The sequence below is a fragment of the Lampris incognitus genome, chromosome 12, assembly GCF_029633865.1.
Source record: "Lampris incognitus isolate fLamInc1 chromosome 12, fLamInc1.hap2, whole genome shotgun sequence".
NCBI lineage: Eukaryota > Metazoa > Chordata > Actinopteri > Lampriformes > Lampridae > Lampris > Lampris incognitus.
The window spans coordinates 22,443,397-22,469,199 of record NC_079222.1 but is presented as its reverse complement, the minus strand read 5'-3'; the positions used below and the strand labels follow the sequence as shown (position 1 = coordinate 22,469,199).

The 25,803-nt window shown below is 39.4% G+C and overlaps 1 protein-coding gene across 1 annotated transcript in view; it reads right to left on the bottom strand.

Annotated features, from left to right (window-relative positions):
• The window catches only part of LOC130121572 (astrotactin-2), a 570,216-nt gene that overhangs the window by 9,870 nt on the left and 534,543 nt on the right, over positions 1 to 25,803 (bottom strand). The window contains exons 21-22 of the mRNA XM_056290419.1: positions 6,861 to 7,002; positions 651 to 751 (exon numbers count right to left, since the gene is read on the bottom strand). Coding sequence (XP_056146394.1) covers positions 651 to 751; positions 6,861 to 7,002 — 243 coding nt within the window. The remainder of the gene's footprint in view (positions 1 to 650; positions 752 to 6,860; positions 7,003 to 25,803) is intronic.

The window sequence follows — 25,803 nt, the reverse complement described above, 5'->3', positions numbered from 1 at the left end:
AAAATATTTTTCAGTTAGACATAGATTGCACATTTTACTACTGGTTGAATATGCTTTGTTTTTTGAGAGGATGACATGAATGTTGCACCTCTACCTTCCCCATTGGATGTTGTGCATGTGATGTGCATGATGAGGCAGTAAATGATAAGTTCTTTCTCATGTAGATTTATTGACAGCTGATGATTGCTTATGGCATGAAACAGACTTGTACTGTCTCATAAAGAATTGACTTGAGTCACTGGAAAATCTATCATCTATCTATCTATCTATCTATCTATCTATCTATCTATCTATCTATCTATCTATCTATCTATCTATCTATCTATCTATCTATCTATCTATCTATCTATCTATCTATCTATCTATCTATCTATCTATCTATCTATCTATCTATCTATCTAATGTCTCTGTCTTTCCCCCAGAGATTGACTAACTAATCCAATTTATGTAATTGTGGGTATGTTAATAAGTGAGTGAGTGAACCTAAAAACATTAAGAGATAATGGATGTATGTAATAAGTGTTCAAAAGGCTTTCAATATCTCCTGATATACTATGGTCTGAAATATGTGAAAGGTAGGACAGGGGGAAAAAAAGGTTGAAACAATATCCACAGAAAAAGTGACAGAAAAAGTAAGGTGGACAGATTACCTTCTGCCCGGCTATCATCCACCATTGGACAGGATGTTCGCACAGAGACAAAGCTTGACTCAGAGTGACTGCCTCGGCTATCCACCGCATTGAGTGAAAACCTGGGAATGATAGAAAAACACAATAATGACAGAAGTCAGTTTGTGATTTTGATAAATTTTCAGACCATTTGAGAACACTTTTTTAATGTCTGCTAAAAACTATTGTAAACTATTACAATAGGTTTTCCATTAAATAAAACACGTGTCAGCTAACTTGTACGAAGGACCTGATTAAACACAATGTGGTGTCAATGGACTGATGTTAATACACAAGAAGTAATATACAGCTATCCAGAGTTTTGTAAAAAAAAAAAAAAAAAAACTTGATGTATTAACCCCCCTGCTCCAGAGATATATCAATAGGTTGTTTGCATGTTTATGTTTAAGTAGTTTAAAAAAGGGGCAATGTCATAAAATGAAGGAAATGATTTGCTTATTCTGATGTGTTTTTGTGGTTAGATTTTGAACAGAACAACAGAAGAGGCTGAAGTGCTGGTCATCAGGGACATGGAGGAATTGAACAAATGCCAGTGAGTCCAAAAGAACAATACAACAAGGTAATGTAAAAACTTAAAGAGTGACTAAATAAATACACTACATATAACCATGACAAGATCTGAAAGAATGTCATTCATCCCCATCTGGAGATAATGATGAACAGCAAACAACAAGTATTACAGAATATGATAAACGGGATTGAAAACTTTTGAATATTCTGAGCATAAATCACAAGATATGCAAAATGATATTGATCCGGAAATAATTTCTTCAGTAATATCAACAATTGCTGTTACTACACAGATGATCAGTTTAACCTGAAGGTTGAGTGTGATCTTAAAATGTTAATTATCCAACTTCCAAAATATCAAATAATATTTAATTCACTTCAAGAAACCATTCAATATAATAACTATATCACATATTTGGCTCAGCCTTGAGAAGGGTGTGGACTTTAACAGATACACATTGACTTATATGAACAGGAAGAACCAGAATGGAGGGGTTTGGCTTTGTATGTGGATAAAAGCTTCAATTATAAGCTGGTGGAAAGCATGACAACAGCAGTTGATGACATGCTAGAATGGATTACAATAGAAATCTATATGGAAAAAATAAAAATATAATTGTGAGCTGTGTATGTAGAACACCGGGATCTAATATTGAAATATTCAAGGACTGGATGGAATATATTTTTGCTAAAACAATTGAAAAGGTTATGTTCATTTGTGGGGATTTCAGTATAATCTGTTAAATCCTAATAAGCATAAAATGACAGAAGAGCTGATCAATGCAATGTACAGCATGAGCTTATATCCAAAATCACTAGACATCACACTGTGCCACACTAATAGCTAATATATTCACAATGTTATGGAAGACAATACAGTGAGTAATAAAAGGCACCAGGGACCATCTACCAGATTTTGCAGTCTGTAACAGTAACTATAAGGATAAGGATACAAGTAGCTTGAAATACAAATGAGTAAGGACAGAAGAATCCATGGATGCATTTAGAAAAAAATTACTAACACAAAATTGGAGAATTAAATACGAAGAAGATATCAACAAAGCATATAAAACATTCTTAAATATATTCAAATTATTCTATGACAAAAGTTGCCCGATAAAACAATACAGTAGAAAAAAAAAACCGATAGTCCATGGATCACTAAGGGATTGCAAAATGCCTGCAAAAAGAAACTCTAAAAAGAAAAGACATAAAAAGTATAAAAATAAGTTAACTTATATTATGAGGTTATGTATGAAGGAATACTATAATAAAATATTCGAGAATAATAACAACATTAAAGGTATATGGAATGTATCAATCAGATTAGAAATGGATCTAGAGACTCAAGTTGCCCACTAATTTATCAATAGCGATGACCATAAATAATATGGATGATGTGGTTAGTGATTCTAATAAGTTTGTTGTAAATGTGGGGAAAAAAAATCAATGACCCAGAAACAACCAAAGAGGGGACTGATGATGACTATGGAGATATAAATCTGAGTTAAATTTTTGTTAGAGCAGTAGAAGAAAAGGAAATCATGGATAATTTAAGCAAATGTAAGAACAAAACGTCCACTGATTGGAATGAAATTGATATGACAATAGCCAATAAAGTCAGCTATGGTATTGCAAAACCTCTAACTCACATCTGTAACTTGTTATTTCAAACAGATAAATTTCCAAGCACTATGAAAATTCCAAAAGTTATATTATTACATAAAACTGGGGACAGACACCACTTCACAGACTACATGCCTGTTTCTTTATTTTCCCAATTCTGTGAGATATTGGAAAAACTCTTTACTGACAGACTGGAAAAATTCATTGGGAAGCACAAGTCACTGACTGACAGCCAGTATGGTTTCAGAACAAACAGATCAACATCTCCGGGGCTAATTGAATTAATAGAAGAAATTATTAATTGTATAGACAAAAAGACATATGCAGTAGGACTATTTATAGATTTAAAAACAAGCTTCCGATACAACTGATCACAATATATTACTTGATAAATTGGAATGGTATGGTATCAGATGAGTTGTGCTGAATTGGTTGAGAAGCTATTTAAGAAACAGGCAAGATAAGTGAGCATAAATCAACATCCATGGATATTAATTGTGGTGTCCCTCAGGGGTCAGTATTGGGCCCAAAATTGCTTATTCTATACATAAATGAAAAATGTAGCATATCAAAAATATTGAAATTTGTCTCATTTGTGTGCAACACCAATATTTTCTGTTCTGGGGAGAATTTAAAACAGATTTTGGAGGCGATCACAACAAAAATGAGAAAATTAAAAAGGCGGTTTGACATAAACAAATAATTATATTTGAACAAAACAATTACTGTGTTGTTTGGAAACTGTAAAATAAACACTCACGTACAAGCGATAAGAGACAATGTCAATGAAGAAAGAGTATATGAAAGTAAATTTCTAGGTGTGATAATAGACCACAAAATCTGCTGGAAACCTCAAAAAAAAAAATAAATAAAATAAAATAAAAATGTGCGAGCAAAGTTGGCAAGGAGCTGTAGAGTCCTGGGAAAAATGAGGCACATTCTGGATCATAAAGCATTGTACACACTATATTATTAATTAGTATTGCCATATCTGAATTACTGTGTGGAGGTATGACATAACACCTACAAAAGCACCCTACATCCATTATGCATACTGCAAGAAAGGGCCATAAGGATAATTAACAATGTAGGATTTCACAACCACACTAAAACTGAAGTTTTTAAAGTCACATGCCTTGAAGTTCATGGATCTCACAGAATTTAACACAGCACAAATAATGTATGAAGCAAGAAATAATTTATTACCACTATATATAAAAATGTTCTTCAGCAGAGAGGGGGTTATAATTTGAGAGGAAAGTTTAATTTAAAGAAACTCTGTAAAACTATGAAGAGTATGTGTATTTCAGTCTGTGGGGTGAATTTGTGGAATGGTTTGGATGTGGAACTCAAGCAAAGTACAAACATTATTCAGTTCAAGATGTACAACAAATTATTTTTAAGAGGTATAGGGATGAGGAAGGGTTGTGATAACTGTTGATAAGTTTTATGTTATTGACACTGGTTGATATTTCGGTTGTAAATAGAATTGGGATAATTGCTTATAAATTGTACATACAATAAAAATTATGAGTAAATTGAATAGAAGAGAAGGGGTAGGAATAAATAAGTCTATACTTCCTCTTATTCCTTTTCTAATTTGTAAAATTTAACCTGTGTTGTTTATGAGAATTTTTTTATAGGTTTGTTGTATGGGTTTATTGTTAATTTCATTTTATTATTATTTTTATCTGTTTTTCTTTTGTTGTTGATCTATGTTTATGTTCAAAATAAAAATATATCAAATCAAATCAGATACAATAGTCACAAGATGGTAGGTTGTTCATTGTCCCACACCCTTTTCTATTCTTACATTTGGTAAAAAGTTAACATTAATAAAAAGATCTGTGATTATCACAGGGAAAAGCCACGGACTGTTTTTTTCCCGAATTAAATGCTATTTTTTGATAGCCTACACATGAAATTTAAAGCAGTAATTTATGCAAAAGGAACCTATTGCTAACGAGATGCTAACCTGTCAAGAGTGACCACAACTTTCCAGTAAGGTGGCCCAGTCAGCCAGCATTTTTTGAGCAAATTCTTCTTCTTCTTCTTTCAGCTTGTTCCCTGTTTCTCATCGGTCGCCACAGCAGATTTGATAGTTTCCATCATTATTTTTTGAGCACATTTCTTCAGCAAATAAGTCAGCATTTGACTCTTAGATCAAAACTGGTAGGTGAGCTAACCCATTTGAAACACAGATCTTATTTGAGAAGATTTTGTTTTTTTTCAACTGGGAAAATATAATGGAGATTTAAGCATGTGAACCATCTGCCATCTTGCAGCTAATCTTTTTTTTTTTACCCCCCCCGCCCCTTTTCTCCCCAATTGTACCCGGCCAATTACCCCACTCTTCAGAGCCGTCCTGGTCGTTGCTCTCACACAGTCCCGTGCTCTCTCACACAGTGGTAAACATTTTGGCTGCACTGGCTGCCTGCTCCAAACGCCATGAAAACACCCTGCTTGTATGATCAATTTATTCTTAGAAATCCTGAATTTTATATTTTATAAAACAGAATAGGGGCAATAGTCTGGAAACACAAATATTTTTCCATACTTTCTTTTATTTTTTCCATAGTTATCCAGACCTGGAAATTACTAAAATCAAATTTCATACTTTTCCATACTGCGTAGGAACCCCGTTATTTTCAATTTTCAAACACAAACCAATACAATCAATAGGGCAAACAATCGACCACAACTACACCCACCCACTGCCCCCCACCCTCCCCGGAGACCCATCCATACAAAATCCCCCACCACACTTTCGCCCAGCCTGACATGCCACCCAAAATAACATGAATTAAATTAAACTATAACAAAGATAACGAAGTAAACAAGTAACAAGCATACATTAAATGAACAAAAGAAAAGGGGAAAATTAAATAAAAAAACAAGTAAATAAATAAGCAAATGGGGAAAAGAGAACAGAAGAGAGAAGGCTGAGATCAACAGAGAAGGTTTGTGACAACATGGAACATGATGTGTTACTTAAATGACCACTTACCATGACAGACCCATTCAATAACAACCAAAACAGCAGCCACCCAGCCAGGCATGTGTTACAGTGACAGTTGGAATGGCACATGAAATATCTGTATGACCTCCAGCAAACTGACAATACTGGGCAGTGGCTCCTCTGCCTCTTTACTGTGTTCACCATGGTTAAATTTCTGATGTGAAAAAATATATAATGACCTAAAAATACAAGGAAGAACAGTAACATCCACCCATTCTGCAAAAGTGAGAGTCAAATATGCTTTCTTGGTTAGCTTGGGTTATCTGTATTCAGGAGTAGGTAAGAATGTGCAGCTCCTAAAAGAAAATAACATTTCCAGTGGGAATTACAGACACCCAGGGGGAGGATTTAGTATTACTGATATTTGCCCAGTCATCGTTGTTTAGGTGAGATGCAAACATGGTCACAATTTATTATTTAATAAGAGGTCTTTTTTATGGTAATGGGAAATACGGAATTCATAAAGGATGATGTCAATTTGATGGCAATAAATTTTGACTCTTACAAAGAAAAACACCACAGAAGAGGTGAGTAGGACATACTATTGCATGAGATAGTCGATTTACACAGGCAGTTTGGTTTATTCACTTAGTTATGTCCTTTGTTTTATTTTAAATGACAATTCATTGCAGTTTGCAAAACGACAAAAACCTGCCAAGCATTGTTTTAATCAAATGTTTAACTTCAACTTTCTTATGCTTGATTACTGCTAAATTTGCAAAATCAGACCACAATTTATGACATTGCCTTTATTTATAGAATGAACAAGGTAACATAATCAAACAATCAATCAGTAAATCAATGAACCAACCAACCAACCAACCAACCAACCAACCAACCAACCAACCAACCAACCAACCAACCAATCAATCAATCAATCAATCAATCAATCAATCAATCAATCAATCAATCAATCAATCAATCAATCAATCAATCAATCAATCAATCAATCAATCAATCAGTGTTCAAGTGACTGATGAAAAACTAGATTAACTAAAGGGCATGAACAAGCTTACTTGTAGAGACTATCAGGTTCCAGGCACTTGAAGACCACTGAATACAACACAGAATGAGGATGGTCTCCATTCCGCTTCCCTGCAACTACACAAGATGAACCCAAACCAGAAAACAGGTCGTCCACCAAGCTCAGGACTTCACCTAGTGCAGAGAACAGAAGACAAAAAGAAAACGAGAGGAAGATGATTAACTTTCTTGCAAAAGGCCTACTTGGATTGACCATACTATTGACATACTATGCACACTTTTTTATGTGTGTAAAAATTGGGACTTGTGCAAATTTTATTCAAACCCTTTTCCTCAAAGTCAAGCAAAAAAATGCAAAGCTGGCTTTGGCTTACATGTCTCATCAGTTTTGTCAGTCCCAAATATGAACATACAAGTCATGAATGAATTTCTATATTTCCTTAAGGGAAATCCCCTCCTCCTATAACTGTGTCATTTTACTCCAGTGGTTTAGCCATTCTGAGTTTCACCTTGGTTTAGTGGGAGCTACTTCAACAACACGCAGCCTGCAGCAAAATTGAATATGACTTTTTTTTGGCAGGAGCCCCTACATGGTACATTATACATCTGTAGGAAAACAAAATTTCTTTCCTTTATGGGTACTGTTACAACAATATATCACTGAGTGCACTGGCTTCTCACAAAGCACAACTACACAAGTTGTGAAATATCTTTCATGTTATCCAAAAGAGTTGAATCAAGTGCAACTGGACTTGGTATATATTTGTGAAGACGTTTCGCCTCTCATCCAAGAGACTTCCTCAGTTCGTGCCTTTCTGACTAGACCAAGCTAGTCTGACTGGCTGGTGATGAGAGGTGTTCCTCTGAAGGAGTTCAGGGAGAGCCACACATATCAATAGCTCCGATAACGATGAGCGCGGCCAAACATTGGTACACAAAAGAGCCACTCATATCTATGGCTCTGTTAGTGACGGGCGTTGGTAAACATCGGATCACAAAGAGCCACGCATATCAATAGCTCTGACAACGACTTTGAGAGATAAATTCTGAGTCTCATCACCAGCCAGTCAGACTAGCTTGGTCTAGTCAGAAAGGCACGAACTGAGGAAGCCTCTTGGATGAGAGGCGAAATGTCTTCACGGATATATACCAAGTCCAGTTGCACTTGATTCAACTCTTTTGGATAACCATGACCTGGATGAATGAGAACATTCACAGACATCTTTCATGTTAGCTTATAGGAAAAAAGAGCGACTCACACTTGTTCATTTAGAAACAAACAACTTTAGTTTTATGTGCTCGTGGGGGGGGGGGTGGAAAAAAGAAGGGGCTCTCGAAACAGTTTAAAAGCCCTCAAATATTAGGATTTCTACGAGAGGTTAAGAGCAGCTTAGTTTTTTTTTTTTTAGTTTATGATACATGGGCCAACTTAAAAACACAGGGTTTGTGTCTCGCCAGCAGGTCACAAGGGGCTGTCATGAAACAGTTGCAGAGACGAGGAAAAAGAACTGCATGAATGAATAATTTGACCTTTCACAGAAATAACTGAGGCAGCGTGGTGGTCCTCCCTGTGGTGCAAAAGCCCTGACTTCAAGAGCCAATCAACATGCCCCTGTCTTCTACAAATCTTCTATCCAATCAAAGTAGCTCACTTTTACCAGAGTTCTACAATTTCGGCAACCAAAATTCATCATTCCTCTACAGTAAGCATGTCAATGTCACTGCCCAGTTTTAACTGAAAACCAATTAACGAGCTAGCAGAATTTACAGGAGTCCTAAAAAAAACATCAGTGAAAAATCTTTTTATTGAAAGAGCAACCTTTCAAGAAGTTAGCTAAGGTAAGATCATTCAGGTATTAAAATTAGCACTGTTATGAAGTAACGTTACATATCAAATAATACTATAACGTTATAATAATATTAGTTAACCACTTTGAAAATTTGGATTTGAGCTAGCTCCTTCAAGTGTACTTTTAGCTTGTTCTTGCTTGGTTTTAGCTAGCCAACCAATTAATTAAAAAAAAAAAGGCTTCTTTTTTCTGTATTTTAGTAGCTGATTAAGTTAGACTCTATTCTGATTTATTTTGTTTGGGCATCAGCACAGACTTTAGCTTATTTTATGATGATTCAAACTCAGTAGTTAATAGCTTGAGTTATACTGCATCTGTGATCCTCCCAATACAAGTTATATCAATATGTTAATGTCACAGAAAGTTGAATCAGTTCATCTGGACACAACATTTATTAATAAACATTGTGTCCAGATGAACTGATTCAACTTTCTGTGATTTCCTTACCTGAATTATTGAGCATGCATCAATACACCTTGATGTTAATATTTTATTAATTTGTCTCTGAACATTGTAACACATCAATAATCTGCATCAAAATATAAAATAACATGTAACTATTGACATAAAACATGTTGAATGTTCATTTCATCATTACCATATAACTATATACCATAATACTCCATCTAACTAGTTTATCATTGATTTATGTTTCTAAGCAACATTAACTAGTTTATCATTAATTTATGCTTCTAAGCAACATAACATATACTATGTTGTTTAGAAACATAAATTAATGATAAACTAGTTGGATGAAGTCAAATGAAAGTCACAGATTAACAAGGAAAATTCAGTGCCCAATAAGCCCAATTACTAGTGTGCTTTACCATATGTCATATAAATTACTGTCAATATAATATATAATATATAATACAATATAAATTACTGTTTTTTTTCAGACATGGAGCCTGATTTTCAGCGGAAAATGATGGCTCCCTTTGCATGGGTGACTCACATGCAGTAAGTGCCACAAGGACAGAAAAACTTTTAGCCACGATGTCTATTATGACAACGGGTACTGTGAGGAGACTGCCATGACCTCATACGAGGTATGGAAGATGGAGCTGGAGACCAGAGGTTGTAGGAAGGGGAATAAAAAGCAGCCTCCTGATATAGAGCACTAAACAGCCCCAAATAATGGTCCTGACACCCCCTCCCTTTTTGTGTGTCTGTTTGTGTGTGTGTGTGTGTGTGTGTGATATACAATATGTTAAGTCATATCTTTGATTTAGGTTATTTCAAATTGGCTACTCAATTTTTATTTGCTTTTTAAGTACTTGTGGAAAGTCTGTTTTTATTTCAGGTCCTATTCTGATACTGGCTCGCGGAGTAGGGCATTTCAGTAGAATCTTCGGCCTGCACACGTATCTCATCTCTGTCTGCTGAGTTTACAATATAAGTTTTATTGACAATTTTAATCTGTTTTGGGATAATTTCTCCCTCTTCAGAACTGACGGACTCCACCCCAACAGGCTGGGTAGCCGAATGCTAGTGGCCAACCTGCAGCATTCTCTACAGTCTTCTTCACATGACTGACTGTTTACATTCAATGCTTCCCTCCTGGAACCTCCATTTCCACTTACGGTGGTACCCCACAGTACTGTTTTACTGTAGACCACATGTAGACCACAGTGTGCTAACTCCGCTAGTTAAATCAGCTGTTATACGTGCACAACCTCCTTCCATAAGTTTGCCCTCTACAATATCTGATCTATCACCAACAAAGCCCGTCTGGCCAATGACTTCATCACAGAGTGCAAAATGGACTATTTATGTCTCACAGAAACTTGGCAGTCACAGAATGACTTTCTACAGCCAAATTCAAACATCATTGACCTCGGCACAATGGGTGCCAGGGCTTTCGCCTATGCTGCACCCAAACTCTGGAACGACATTGTCTGTCATATCTGCTTACTGGAATCCATTACAGAATTCCAAACTGCTCATAAAACTCAACTTTTTAAACTAGCATACACGCTTTAACAGCATTAACAGCTTCAAATTCATCCTTTTTTTTAACTCCTGCTGATGCATGATTTATTGCTTATTGTGCGTTTATTGTTGATTGCACTAATTTTTTTGCTGCTTTGTTTTATTATATTTTATGTAAGGTGACCTTGAGTGTCATGAAAGGCACCTTTAAATAAAATGTTTATTATTATTGTTGTTGTTGTTGTCAAGGTAGATCTGGAGTTGAGACAGAACTACCCTCTCAAAAGGATTTTGGCGATGAATGGTAAATTGGAAGTAGGCCTGTATTCATTTTGGCCAGTAGAGTCTAATTTCAGTCTTTTCAGCATTGGTCTGATTAGAGCAACCTTCAGTGAAGGGGGAACTGTACCAGTGGACAGACAGGAGTTGATGTGGAGGTTATCAGGGAGATGATAAGAGGGCAGGCATGTTTTCTTTTCGGTTTTTTTTTCTTCTATTTCCCCTGCTTTTTCTCCCCAATTGTATCTATCCAATAACTCCACTCTTCTGAGCCATCCTGGTCGCTTCTCCACCCCCTCTGGCGATCTGGGAAGGGCTGCACACTACCACATGCCTCCTCTGACAGATGTGGAGTCACCAGCCACTTCTTTTCAGGAGTTTCAACAGGGGGACATAGTGCGTGGGAGGATCACGCTATTCCCCCCAGTTCCCCCTGCCCCCAGAACAGGCGCCCCAACCAACCAGAGGAGGCGCTAGTGCAGCTACCAGGACACATACCCACATCCGGCTTCCCACCCGCAGACACGGCCAATTGTGTCAGTAGGGATGCTCGACCAAGCCGGAGGTAACACGGGGATTCGAACTGGCGATCTCCATGTTGGTAGGCAACGGAATAGACTGCTACGCTACCTGGATGCCCAGGGCAGGCATGTTTTAAGTAGGGTTGTGGGAACTGGATCCAGGTAACATGTGGAGGTGCTGGACTTAGTAATACTTTCAAAAATGTGATTTTCAGTTGGAAGACTGAAGTCCAATAGGACAGTGGATGGGGAGAGTTCATGGTGCTTTCTGATGATAAATCATTGTGATGTTAGCGGAGGCCAGCTACTCATGAATGGTACTAATTTTGGAGCTGAAAAACTTCAAAAAAGCAAAGCATTATTCATTAGAAAGGTTACTGTTCACATTGCTTTCAGGTAGATTTAGTAACCTATTAACTGTGGGGAAGAGAGGGGTCTGCAGTGGTGTAGCGGTCTAAGCATTGGTTTTGTGTTGATGCAGTTGCCCACTGGGGACCGGGGTTCGTGCTTCAGTCTCGCCAGATCCAACTTTGGCCGGATTCGATGAAGCAGCAATAATTGGCAATGCTGTCTTCAGGAGGGGGGCGGAGTCGGCTTGTGTTCGTCACATGAATGCGTCTCTGTGTGTATCGGAAAAAGCAGTGGTTCGGCCTGGATTTGCCTTGTCACGGAGGTGGCGAGGCATCTCCTTCGAGAAAGCCGGCCGGAGAGATACAGTTGGCAAATGCATGCAGTACGAGGGTGGGTGTTTGAACTAGAATAGGGAGCGATAGGGAGTGAGACAACCTGTGTTTTCAAGGGGGCTAAAGTATCAAGTGCAGAAGATAAAAATATTATTGTAGTAGTCCATAAGATCATGGAGTGAGGAGGTAGGAGCAGGAATGGGGTTTGAGGTAATTAAACTGCTGAGATCATCTGGATTCATATATCTAATGTTGCAGTATGATATGGTACAATGCACCCTTGATTCACTGAGCAGTAAATTGGTGCTGATTAACACAGCTATATGGTCAGAGATGGGTAGTAGAGGAGAAGTGATGTTATATGGTGGAATGCCAAAACCGCAAACTAAGTCAAGGGTATGACCTCTGGTGTGGGTTGTAAAGATGACATATTGCGTTAAATCAAACCAATCTAACATTGCTTTAACATCTTTAGTGAATATATTGTCAGTGTTATCAAAATGAACATTTAAATCCCCCATTAAGATAATATTTGTGACATTGCACTAAGGGGGGTTAAAACTGTTGAGAGTTCAATGATAAAAATAATCAGTGCCTTATGTGGTCTGTACAGAACAGCAATAATGATGGGTGTAGGTCCAAAGAGCTTAACAGCCAGCAGTTCAAATGAAGATTGATCAGTTAGAGAGAGTGATGTTAGTTTTATACTATAATCGTGAGGCCACCTCCTCTGCCCTAAGACCGAGGTTTGTATATGTAAACAAATCCTGGTGGTTACTGAATTTAGCTGTAGAAAGTCACTGCCAGGTTTCCATGAGACATAAATAGTCCAGTTTGTGCTCTGTGATGAAGTCATTGAACAGAGGGGTTCTGTTGGGGATAAAGGAGATATTGTAGAGGGCAAACCTATGACAGGTTGTGTGAATATAAACAGCTGATTTAACTAGTGGAGTTAGCTCACTGTGGTCTACATGCCGGTCACGCTGTAATATGTCATGTGGATGAGAGGCCCGGAGACTAATAATGACTGAAGTGGTCATTGCTTTCAGCCGTTAGGCAACTGTATTGTACTGTATTGTTTATAAGGGGTGGGGATACCTGAAGTCAGTTTAGACTGAAGATGTCACTTAGCTGAATGATGCAACATATCTGTCAATAAATATTATATCCAGATGAACTGATTCAACCTTCCTTGAGACTCATAGGACTGTTAATATTCGAGTTGGGATTGTTGTTGATTGTATTAGATATGTTTTTTTTGGGTGTTCTGTCCATGTTGGAATGTGTTGTTGTTTGGGGGTTTGACTTGGACTGGATAGAGGACTGTTAATGACTGACAGGCCATAGGACTGTGGGGAAATGTTATGACGTTATCAGTTAGGGCCAGTGTGTAAATAAAAGAGCACCCCTGGGGCTGTGCGGTGTATGGGCAGTGTTGTGGTACTCGAGTCCAGTCATCAGACTCGGACTCGAGTCCTACTTGAGTCCTGATTTTCAGGACTTGCGACTTGACTTGGACTTGAGCACTGATGACTCGGACTTGGATTTGAGCATTGACTGCATTCGGACTCGGAAGTTGGAGATGAGGACTTGGACTTGTTAAGTGATAAAGACTGTTTTTTGTTGTTGTTAGTTTTTTGTTTGGCTATTGTGTCACAAAGTAAATAAACTCCCTTTGAAATGGTGACAGCTGTGTCATTTTTGTTTAATGTAGACCTTTATCATTTGTATGTCAGCTTTTTTACGGTGCCAGAGTGGAGCACTGGAGCCCATCTTGAAACTTGACTGACTCAACCTTGATGACTCGGACTTGGACTCAGACTCAGGCAATGGGGACTTGACTTAGACTCGGCTTGGACTCTTCTTTGGAGACTTGGACTCGGACTTGAACACTGGGGACTCGAGACTCAACTTAAGCTCAAGGTTTAGTGACTCGATTACAACACTGGTATGGGGCACGGGAGTTGCAATTAAAAAGAGATCTCTGCCTCTCGACTCATTCTTCCACGCCAGACTAACACAATACCTAACCCTTTGCAACATTGAATTCACTCATTTACAGTCGAATATCACTTGTAGTTATATATTTGACACCTGTCAATGGACTGGTGCGATAATAGAATGGAAGTTGCATCTATACACCGCACATAGCTTTTTTTTTTATCTCTGTCCTGTTTCAACTAAGATTTTTGCTTAACAGAATAACTTGTTACACTTTTTAATCTATCTACCTCTGTGCAAAGTCACACAGTGAGAGAATCCACTGATGGCTCAATGAAGCACTTTCACCAATAGTGCCTTAATTTAAAACGTAAATAAGTTCACATTGCTAGAGTCTCATGGTTATCTGAAATTAATCTGAAGCCCTCTGGCTCATCATAATTGAGTATTCATGCAGGTAATGTTATAATCAAAGATATGATGTAACACTAGGAGCTAATGTAACATATGTGATCGAAACAATGTAAATAGGTTGAGCAGATACATTGGCAAAACGGTTATTATCAGTTTTTTTCCAACTTCCCTGAGGACATATCTGACGTCATTTTACAAAGTCATTTTGTAATTTGTTAGAAATAAATACTATTTTGCTACATACTGTATTATTTTTTGTTGGCTGCTGTTGCCAAAGAAATAAATATGAAGTAATGGCAAAAACCAAAGGGGGAAAAAAAGCTCCTTGCTTTTTCCTTTCTTCAAACAAAAAGTTTAACATGAGAACAAGTCTCCATTTTTAATCATTAAATATTAATGTTTTGAGTAATTCTCAGTTCCCCGGCTTTGTGTTAACTCTTCCACTGGCAGATATAAGATGGCACACATCTATACATGTTGTCGTGTCTTTACATCTGCTTGACTTACTCCTAACATGTTGCCTAGGAATGATTCAAAAACTCTTGGGCCATTCTAATTCTGGGCTAGAAAATGTACTTCTTGCATAAAAAAGTCAATTTCTTTTGTATAGCCCAGTATCACAAATGACAAAAAAGTGACACAACATGAGCAAGTTAAATTGTGGAATGAAAACATTTTCAGCTGGACCTGGCAATCTTTGTGTTAGATTCATGCAGTAACCCCCCCCCCCCCAAAAAAAAAAAAAAAACCAACAACAACTATGATTTGTATCAATCCCCAAAGAATGACATCAAGAGACTGGACACATTGTATTGTACCAAATTGTCCGACATGCACGCACCATGTAATAATAATAATAATAAATTAAACGTATATAGCACTTTTCTAATACTCAAAGTCACTTAATGTATAAGTTGAATGCTTAGCTGATAAGAATTCAACTTATACATGATAAGAATGATAAGAATTCAACTTATATAGCGCTTTTCTAATACTCAAAGTCGCTTATGTATAAGTTGAATTCTTACTTGACCTTTACTTAGAGACATCCCAATGCCCCCAATGTGTCTATAATGAAACAACAGAACAAGTCGAATATTTTTTCTGCTTAAAAAAGGAATGGGACAAGACTTGGGTGTAGCCAGACAACTGCAAGGTGCTGCTGTATTGGGAAACTAGAGGCTGACACTCAATATGAGCAGCCCGGGCCACTGACTAAGGATTTCAGACAACATGGACCCTGTGGCTGTTTTCCTGTGTGATTTAGGTAATAGGAGCAATTACTCAGAGTCGGCAGCGGTCTGTACAACATGGCATGGCACCCACATGCCATTAGGCCTCACTGAAGTCAGTTACAGTTCCTTGCAAAAGTATTCAACCCCCTTGACAGTCATCACTAATTTCTGGATTATAAAAGATACTCAGACATCTGTTCCTGAACAATATTACTTTTGTGAAACCACAAGCTCTAACAGCATGTTCCCAAAGCCAAAATAAGTTATGTTTCACAGACCTTTTATTAATAAATTAAAAACTAAAATATAGCGCTTGCATAAGTATTGAACCTCTTGTGCTCTGAAAGATCCAAGTTTACACAAATGAAAATTATTCCTAAAACAAACTCAGGGTAACGCAATTGGACACAATTAGTGTGCACCTATAAGATATTAAAGTAACGGTCTCGTTTATAGGTATAAAAAGCACTCTGTGTAAGGTTCATTAACTGGGCGTGAACTCCATTAGAAAATGAAGACAAAGGTGCAAAATACTGAAGTAAGAGACAAAGTGATTAAAATGCAGAAGGCGGGAAAGGGATACAAAACAATATCCAAGTGTTTGGATGTCCAGCGGAACACTGGTGGATCCATTGTCAGAAAGTGGAAGCCGTATCACACCACCCAGACGCTTTGTAGGACAGACTGTCCCTCAAACCTAAGTGCCCGAGCAAGACATGAGCTGGTGAGGAAAGTCACAGCTGATCCTGCGATCACTTTGAAGGAGCTCCAGAGGTCAGTGGCTGAAACTGGAGTAAATGTGCATGAGTCACCATGTGACAGGCTCTCCATGAATCTGGCCTGTAAGGGAGGGTGGCAAGAAAGAAGCCGTTGCTTAAAACTATGTATATAAACGCACCCTTAGAGTTTGCTACCAAGCACGAGAGAGACCCAGTTAGGATGTGGGTAAAGGTTTTGTGGTCAGATGAGACAAACGTTGAGCTTTTTGGCCAAAACTCAAAGTGTTATGTGTGGTGCAAACCCAACACTGCTCATGCCCTAAAAAACACCCTCCCTACAGTGAAGCATGGCAGTGGCAGCATAACATTATGGGGTTGCTTTTCATCTGCAGACACTGGGAACCTTGTTCAAATTAAGGGAAGAATGGATGGAACTAAATACAGGGAAATATTGGAAGAAAACCTGTTGCAGTCTGCCATAAAATTGAAGCTTGGCAGAAGGTGCACCTTCCTGCAAGACAACGATCCTAAGCAGAAGGCTAAAGCAACAATGGCATGGCTCAGCAATAAAAAGGTGAATGTTTTTGAGTGGCCAAGTCAAAATTTGCAAAGCTCGTACATACTTACCTAACCACGAGAATCATGGCTATTATTGCAGCAAAAGGGTACTCTAAAAAATATTGATATGTGGGAGTTGAATATTTATGAATGCACTATATTTTAGTATTTAATTTACAAAAAGTCGCAAAACAACTTATTTTGGCTTTGGGAACATAATGTGAGAGCTTATGGGTTCACAGAAATAATATTGTTCAGGAACAGATGTGTGAGTATCTTTTATAATCCAGAAATTAGTGATGACTGTCAAGCGGGTTGAATACTTTTGCAAGGCACTGTACATCTAACAAGATTAAGGTGGCAAAGTTTCTGGGCAATTATTGTAATATTTCTTAACACTAGAACAACCAGGATTTCACTCCTACCTATAATGACCATGGGTGGTCAAAATGACAGCTGGATTTTAAATTCTAAATTCTGTTAAAACAAATACCAAGTTGAGATATTAATGCACTGCATATGTTAGTATGTCTGTTAGGAAATGACTGACACCAAAATTAACATTTTAGCAACTATAATACTATTTTTAAACAAATCAAACTTCAGAGAGTCATGGTCAAACTTGAATAGCAAAATTGAAAAAGTGAAAATATTACCTGAAAAACAAAACGGAAAACACATATTACTAATCTAACAAACGTAACAAGGCCTATAAAACGTGAAATGTAACAAAAGAACTGAAAATAAATATTGAAATAGTCCCAAACAACGACCAGAACTTAAAAACTACTGGAACAACCGTGGGCGGTCATTTTGACCGCCACGGTTTTTACACTTTATATTCTGTCAAGATAAATACCCAATTGAGATATTAATGCATTACATATGTTAGTATGTCTGTTAAGAAACTAACTGACACCAAAATTAACATTTTAACAACTTTAATATGGCGTCTGTAACCAGACATGTTGGCAATAATCAAAAACCAAATTTAGACTATTTCTCTGCACTGGAGAACGCTAGTTTTTGTCTAGGATAGAACAATGAACTTCACGAAGGAAATGATGTGACCAAAACACATCATAAATAGTGACATGACGCACACGATCACGCGCATGATCACACTCGTTTTAGGTAGATCTTATCATAACGTTTTTTGTGTAATTGATCTAAAACTAATTTTAAATGCATATATATGCAACTTCAGGAGAATTCAGGGAGTGTAGGTCACTCAGTTTGACTGTTATCAGACTATTGAGTAGGCATCATCATTACACATCTGTCCCAAATATATGGGCTAGTAGGACTCAAACTGGCTGGACAAGTCTGTATCTTTTTTTTTCTTCAAAAAGTTATCAAACTTTAAAAATCCGAAACAGTCATAATGACCGTCTTGGTAGTTCTATTAAAAAAGCCCAGTGAAGTAAGCAAAACTTCATCAGTCATGCAGCATGTATTGCCATTACTGTTAACTGGTCCTTTATGTTAATGTAGAGAACCACACTATAATGAGGAAATCTTAATTGAAACTGTTATGAGTGTTTGCATGACCCGCATGCAAATCGATGTTTGAGTTTTCATATTTGATACAACACTATTGGCTCAGTACTATTGTCAATTCTAATTTTAACTCTTGTCAATTCTTATTTTAACTCAGCACTCACATGACTTTAAACACTTTTCTGGCTGCTACCTAATTAAACGATGGCCAAGATCCAATGTTTTCAAGTCAAAGCCTAAAGCGAGACGATGATCTCATCGGTATACTTGAATAGGAAAAGCATCATTTTTTTCATTATTGCCTTTAACTTTGAAAACTAATCCCTCTAATATCTCAGTTAAATTTGTGGCACACATCATCACACAATGGTAGAGGTGCCAGAACATTTGTGTGTCTATGTCTTCATGAAGAGGAAAGTTAGAGACAGGGTTATTAAGAGAAGTGAGAGAGAAGGAGCGAGGATGACAGCAGCAAAGTCTATACGTAAAAAAGAGATATACACTCACTGGCCACTTTATTAGGTACACCTTGCTAGTACCGGGTTGGACCCCCTTTTGCCTTCAGAACTGCCTTAATCCTTCGTGGCATAGATTCAACAAGGTACTGGAAACATTCCTCAGAGAGTTTGGTCCAGATTTGTCGGCTGCACATCCATGATGCGAATCTCCAGGTCCACCACATCCCAAAGGTGCTCTATTGGATTGAGATCTGGTGACTGTGGAGGCCATTTGAGTACAGTGAACTCATTGTCATGTTCAAGAAACCAGTCTGAGATGATTCGAGCTTTATGACATGGCGCGTTATCCTGCTGGAAGTAGCCATCAGAAGATGGGAACACTGTGGTCATAAAGGGATGGACATGGTCCGCAACAATACTCAGGTAGGCTGTGGTGTTGACACGATGCTCAATTGGTACTAAGGGGCCCAAAGTGTGCCAAGAAAATATCCCCCACACCATTACCCCACCACCACCAGCCTGAACCGTTGATACAAGGCAGGATGGATCCATGCTTTCATGTTGTTGACGCCAAATTCTGACCCTACCATCCGAATGTCGCAGCAGAAATCGAGACTCATCAGACCAGGCAACGTTTTTCCAATCTTCTATTGTCCAATTTTGGTGAGCCTGTGCGAATTGTAGCCTCAGTTTCCTGTTCTTAGCTGACAGGAGTGGCACCCGGTGTGGTCTTCTGCTGCTGTAGTCCATCTGCCTCAAGGTTCGACGTGTTGTGCGTTCAGAGATGCTCTTCTGCATACCTCGGTTGTAATGAGTGGTTATTTGAGTTACTGTTGCTTTTCTATCAGCTCGAACCAGTCTGGCCATTCTCCTCTGACCTCTGGCATCAACAAGGCATTTTCGCCCACAGAACTGCCGCTCACTGGATATTTTCTCTTTTTCGGACCATTCTCTGTAAACCCTTGAGATGGTTGTGCGTGAAAATCCCAGTAGATCAGCAGTTTCTGAAATACTCAGACCAGCCCGTCTGGCACCAACAACCATGTCACGGTTCAAAGTCACTTAAATCACCTTTCTTCCCCATTCTGATGCTTGGTTTGAACTGCAGCAGATCATCTGGACCATGTCTACATGCCTAAATGCATTGAGTTGCTGCCATGTGATTGGCTGATTAGAAATTTGCGTTAATGAGCAGTTGGACGGGTGTGCCTAATAAAGTGGCCGGTGAGTGTAGACTAACATGTGTGGCACACAGAATGAGAGAGGAAAAAGGGAGTGGAAATGCAGAAATCTCTTGGCCCCCTGCATGCAATCTGCTGATGGCAAGGCTCCTGACGGAGGCACACAGTGTCCATTTTTAGCGATGAGGTCATCTTTAATTAACTCCAATCTGTTATCTGCACCCATGCTCAAGGACACCGTCTTGTCTCAATATAATTCAATTTCTTTGAATGAGGGCTCATCAACAGATTGAGGGGTGCGTTTGGTCTCAACCAATAATGGAGCTGTTATATAAACTGGGGAGGGGGATAGCACTGACCCCCATTGGGGAATAAATTGGTAGGTTGGAGGGAAGTGAGAGGGACGGGATTGAAGATGGGAGGACAGGAGAGGAGAGGAGAGGAGAGAGTCTGAATGTCACTGATCCTAATAAACTAGATGGGTCAGATGGGAGGATGAAACTGGGACTAAAATAAAGGAAAATATCAAATGGCTAATCTCTCTATCCACCGGTGCCAGTATGAAGTGACATCATTGCTGTGTGACTCTGGGTACGGCTGTTATCTACTCTTGCCTGTGCTCCATGCTCCTCCTCTCACCCCTCTTTTCCTCTCCTCTCCTTCCATCTTCATCTCATCTCCTTTCCACTTTTCTCCAACTTCCTCTCACTTCACTCCACCCTCCCTTTTTGTACAATCTCCTCATTCTTTCTCATCCCCACTAATCCTGTTTTTACTTTCCCCCCCCTCCCCTTTGCTTTTTCTATCCTGCTAAATCAGGTGTCAAACGATGGTGACACTACACAGAATTCCAGGGGCCGGTTGCACAAAACACCTTACGTTTTCGGCTTAAGTATGACACTTAAGGTTTAATTTCTCCTTAGCTGAGGGACTTACTTAAGGGTGTTGCACAAAATCCCTTAAAAAGTTTCCTTTGTTAAGGAAAAAATTTAAGGTATTTACTGCACTGAAAGAGATTTTACAGCAGTGCAGTTTCCATGGAAACCATTTGTTCTGTTGCCCTCACCCTTGTGATACCTGTTATTGCTTCATAAAGATGGCCTATAGTAAAAAAAAATGAAAGAGAAGACAAGAAAACCAAATTGGTCAGAGGAGGAAAAGATTATAGGCTACCTCTTATTTTATTTTAATGATTGCAAACTAGCTGGATATTGATTGAATGTTGATATTTTCTGTTATAAAATTGATCTTCATATTGTACGGGTACTTGAATCCTGATATGGGAAATGTCCGCCACCTCACACAATTTTGGGAAGCCGGCAAAATTAAAGTGTGCCGCTACTTGTCCTGCTCTTTTCTTGACAGGAACTTCACCACAGTGTTCAGCAGATGGGTAAGGGCATTTGAAACTCAGTGAATGATGCAGCACATCGTTGACTTGTGGACATGAAATACCTCAACTATTACAGACTGGAAAGATTCCGTAGCACAAAACTGTAGAGAAATCATTGATTGAAAAGGGGCTGGCTGAGCACAGGTATGGAAAGTAGGGCGATCAAATGGTAGACGGCTAGACAAATCATGAATTGTCAAATCTTTGGTGTAAAATCAATTGCTCACCGTTAAGAACACTCTCCTCTGGATGCGTTCATTTACTTCATTTATCATCATAAACTTGCCAATGTTGCAGTTAAGATAGAGTTAGACGTACCTTAAGGCCCCCCCCCTTTTTTTTCTCCCCTCTTGTATCAGGCCAAATACCCCACTCTTACAAGCCATCCCGGTCGCTGCTCCACCCTCCCTGCCAATTCGGGAAGGGCTGCAGACTACCACATGTCTCCTCCGATACATGTAGAGTCGCCAGCTGCTTCTTTTCACCTGACAGTGAGCGTTTCACCAGGGGGATGTAGCACGGGGGAGGGTCATGTTACTCCCCCCAGTTCCCCCTCCCCCTGAACAGGCGCCCTGACTGACCAGAGGAGGCGCTAGTGCAGCGACCAGGACACATACCCACACCTGGCTTCCCTCCCGCAGACACGGCCAATTGTGTCTGTAGCGATGCCCGACCAAGCCGGAGGTAACACGGGGATTCGAACTGGAGATCCCTGTGTTGATAGGCAACGGAATAGACTGCTATGCCACCCGGACGCCCGAGTTAGAGGGACCTTAAGATTTTTTTCCCCTTACTTTGGTTGCGAAGGTCTTTTGTGCAAAGGTTTAACAAACTCTAAGGGATTCCTTAAGTATAAGACCAAGATAAGAAATCCTTAAAGACTATGAACATTTTAAGTAAACCTTAAGGAGATGACTTAAGGGTGTTTTGTGCAACTGGTTTTATTTTAAGTAAACCTTAAATCAGACTTTAAGGAACATCTTAACTTAAGGTGTTTTTTGCGACCGGCCCCCGGTTTTTAATTAGAGCTGAGCGTGTGTGTGTGTGTGTGTGTGTGTGTGCGTGTGTGTGTGTGTGTGATAGGAGCCATCATGCTATGCTGATGAGCACATTCACAAAAGCTTGTCATCTCAACCTAGCTGTGATTTAAGGACAAGCAGTCCAGATTAATGGTTGATGAGGCAAGAGATAAGCAGAAGAAAAAAAAGCTTGAGAGAACATCAGGATGACAGTTGGGGGAATTGGGAATCATGGCCTTCGCATAAGTATGACCAAATCTTTATTGAAAAGATGTATTTCAAACCAACATCAAAGTAGAGCCTTTGTCAGTGTCTATTTGTCAAAGTCACTAAAATAGTGGTTAGATGCATGATGAGTCCAACGCTTGACTTTAAGGCAGAGAAATAGTCCTTATCAAATCAGTATGATGTTGCAAATATTCAATAAGTAGAAGAACCCCGCTACAATGTAGCGGTTTGGTTATCCACCCGTCTAAATCTCCCTCCTCTTCATCCTGCCAGCTAACCGCCTTCCCCCTGCCCCTAAACCCCCCCCCCACTCCAACTCCCTCCCCCCAAATGCTCAGAATCATCTGAAATGCTGAGAAAAGTGGTTTACCCCCCCCACTCCAACTCCCTCCCCCCAAATACTCAGAATCATCTGAAATGCCGAGAAAAGTGGTTTTTAGCCATTTTTAGAAAATGCATATTTTGCATAATTATTATAATCATTTTAATTTTCTGCTATTTTTCTGGTCCTCTCTGGATAAATGCCTGCCACCTCCAAAAAAAATTAGGATCATAAGTGCATTTTTGCAAAAACGCATTTATTTTGCATAATGCCAAAACATTTCTAAGTCCCAGAAACATTTCTTTATATAGGTGAAAAAATCAAAGATGCCCAGAATCATCTGAAATGCCGAGAAAAGTGGTTTTTAGCCATTTTTAGAAAAATGCATATGTTATGTATGGATGAGGCTATTCTACTAGCGACCACTAGGTGGCACCTGTATTCTATATTGCTGTTGTCTGGGTTGTAACCAACAGAAGAAGAGTTCCTAGTAAAGCATGGAAATGAACAGCCGTGTGTGCGTTGTGGTCCCTGCATCGTGTCTGAAATTGTTTACACCATAGTGTTATTAGCCAGCTACATAATATAAATTGGCGACGAGATGTGGAGTAGAAACTTTTAGGCACCAAAGTAGCCGTGAAAAGGGAAGTTTTCTACTTGTTTGGACGAAGTCATCCACGCAGTTGTAGCGGAGAAGAAAGGGAAAAGGAACCAGAAGGACGCATCATGGCGGGAATTATTGGCGGTATGGAACCATTTGAGGAATCCGGTGAACAATGGGCAACGTATATTGAGCGTTTTGAGAATTATATCCTGGCTAATGAGATCAGGGATGCTAAGAAGGTGCCGGTTCTATTGAGTGTGATAGGGCCAAAGACCTACGGATTATTGCGCAGTCCGATTGCTCCAGATAAGCCTGGGGAGAAGACGTGTGATGACATTGTAAAGGTGTTGAAAGGACATTTCGCCCCCAAACCGATAGTGATAGCAGAGAGATTCTGTTTCCACAAGAGGAATCAGGAGGATGGTGAGTCGGTGGCTCAGTATGTTGCTGTGCTTAAAGGACTTTCCGAGCATTGTGAGTTTGGTGGCTACTTAGAGGATACACTACGGGACAGGATTGTTTGTGGACTGAAAAGTGAAACGGTTCAGAAGCGCCTGTTGACCGAGGACAATTTTACCTTTCAGAAAGCGGTCACTTATGCAGTTTCAGCAGAAACAGTGGCGCGTGACGCACAACAGTTGAGCGGCTCGTTAAAGGTAAATGCCGTTCTCTCTCAAACATCCCATGCCAAATGCAGGCGGTGTGGAAAGACAAATCATAGTGATGATGACTGTTGGTATAAAGATAGAGACTGCCATCAATGCGGCAGGAAAGGCCACATTGGTCGCATGTGTAAAAGTAAACCCAAAAATGACTATGGCAGAGAGAGGAAATACAGAGAAGGGAAACCGGAGTTTAAAGGCAAAAGCAACGCATCCAAACACAGCGGGAGAGATAAGAAGAAGAAGAAAGTGCATTGTGGAGGCCAGTGACAATGAAAGTACAAGTGAAGGGACTAAATCTGACACTGATAACGAATTGCCATGTTATGCACTGTCTCGTAAGGGTAAATATTCACGTATATCTGTGTTACCTGAAATAAATGGTAAGAAAATTGAAATGGAAATAGACACAGGGGCTGCTGTATCTTTAATTTCATGGGAACAGTATAAAAGTACAATGAAAAAGGTGCCATTGCAGCCTACTGATGTAGTCCTTAGGACGTATACAGGTGAACCTTTGTTACCAGAAGGGGTTATTAATGTGAAAGTAAACCTGAATAAGCAAACAGCTGAGTTACCATTGTATGTTGTAAAAGTGAATGCAGCTTCACTATTTGGTAGAGAGTGGCTGAGAGCTATTAAGCTTAACTGGAAAGACTTAAAAACTGTGTATGGTGTGTAATGTCCGTAGACGCCTTGTCTTACTGACATAAGAATAATTCAAGAACGAGCCGACTTCGTAGGTTCTTAACTGTGTAGCTTTTACTAGCGTTCATCCGACATCTTTCTCTGGAAAATCTCTGGAGCACTCGCTATACCAAATGGAAGGCGGCAGAAAGCATACCTCCCAAATGGGGTGATGAAAGTGGTGAGCCCCCTGCTGTCTTCATGCAAGGGGATCTGGTAAAACCCACTTGCTGCATCCAACGTTGTGAAGAACTTTGACCCTGCGAGCCTTGGCATTATTTCCTCCATAGTGGGCAGCACGTATTTCTCACGTTTCACCGCTCGATTCAGCCTCCTGAGGTCAGCGCAGCAGCGAACCTCTTTCTTGTTCGGTTTCAGCACCGGCACCATAGCGGCGCACCATTCTGTGGGCTGAGTCACTTTTTCAATAATGCCCTCATTTTCCATGCGCTGCAGTTCTTTCTTAACCAGTGGTACAAGTGGCAGCGGTATCCGTCTGGCTGTATGCACCGCGTATGGCTGGGCACCCTCCACCAGAGCTATTTTCACTGGGTCTGTTTTCAGCAGTCCACTTGAGCCGAAAACTCCACTGACCTCATTCATCCGCTTCACTAGACCCATCTCCACTGCCTCTGGACGACTCAGCAGACAGCTGCCTCTCCCCTTGATCACATACACTGGAAAGGAGTATTGTTTCTCCTTGTAGTTGGTTGTGGCTTGAAACTGTCCTATGCAGCTGATGTTTCCACCTGGGCTTATGAAGCATGTGTCAGGAGGTCCCAGTTTTAT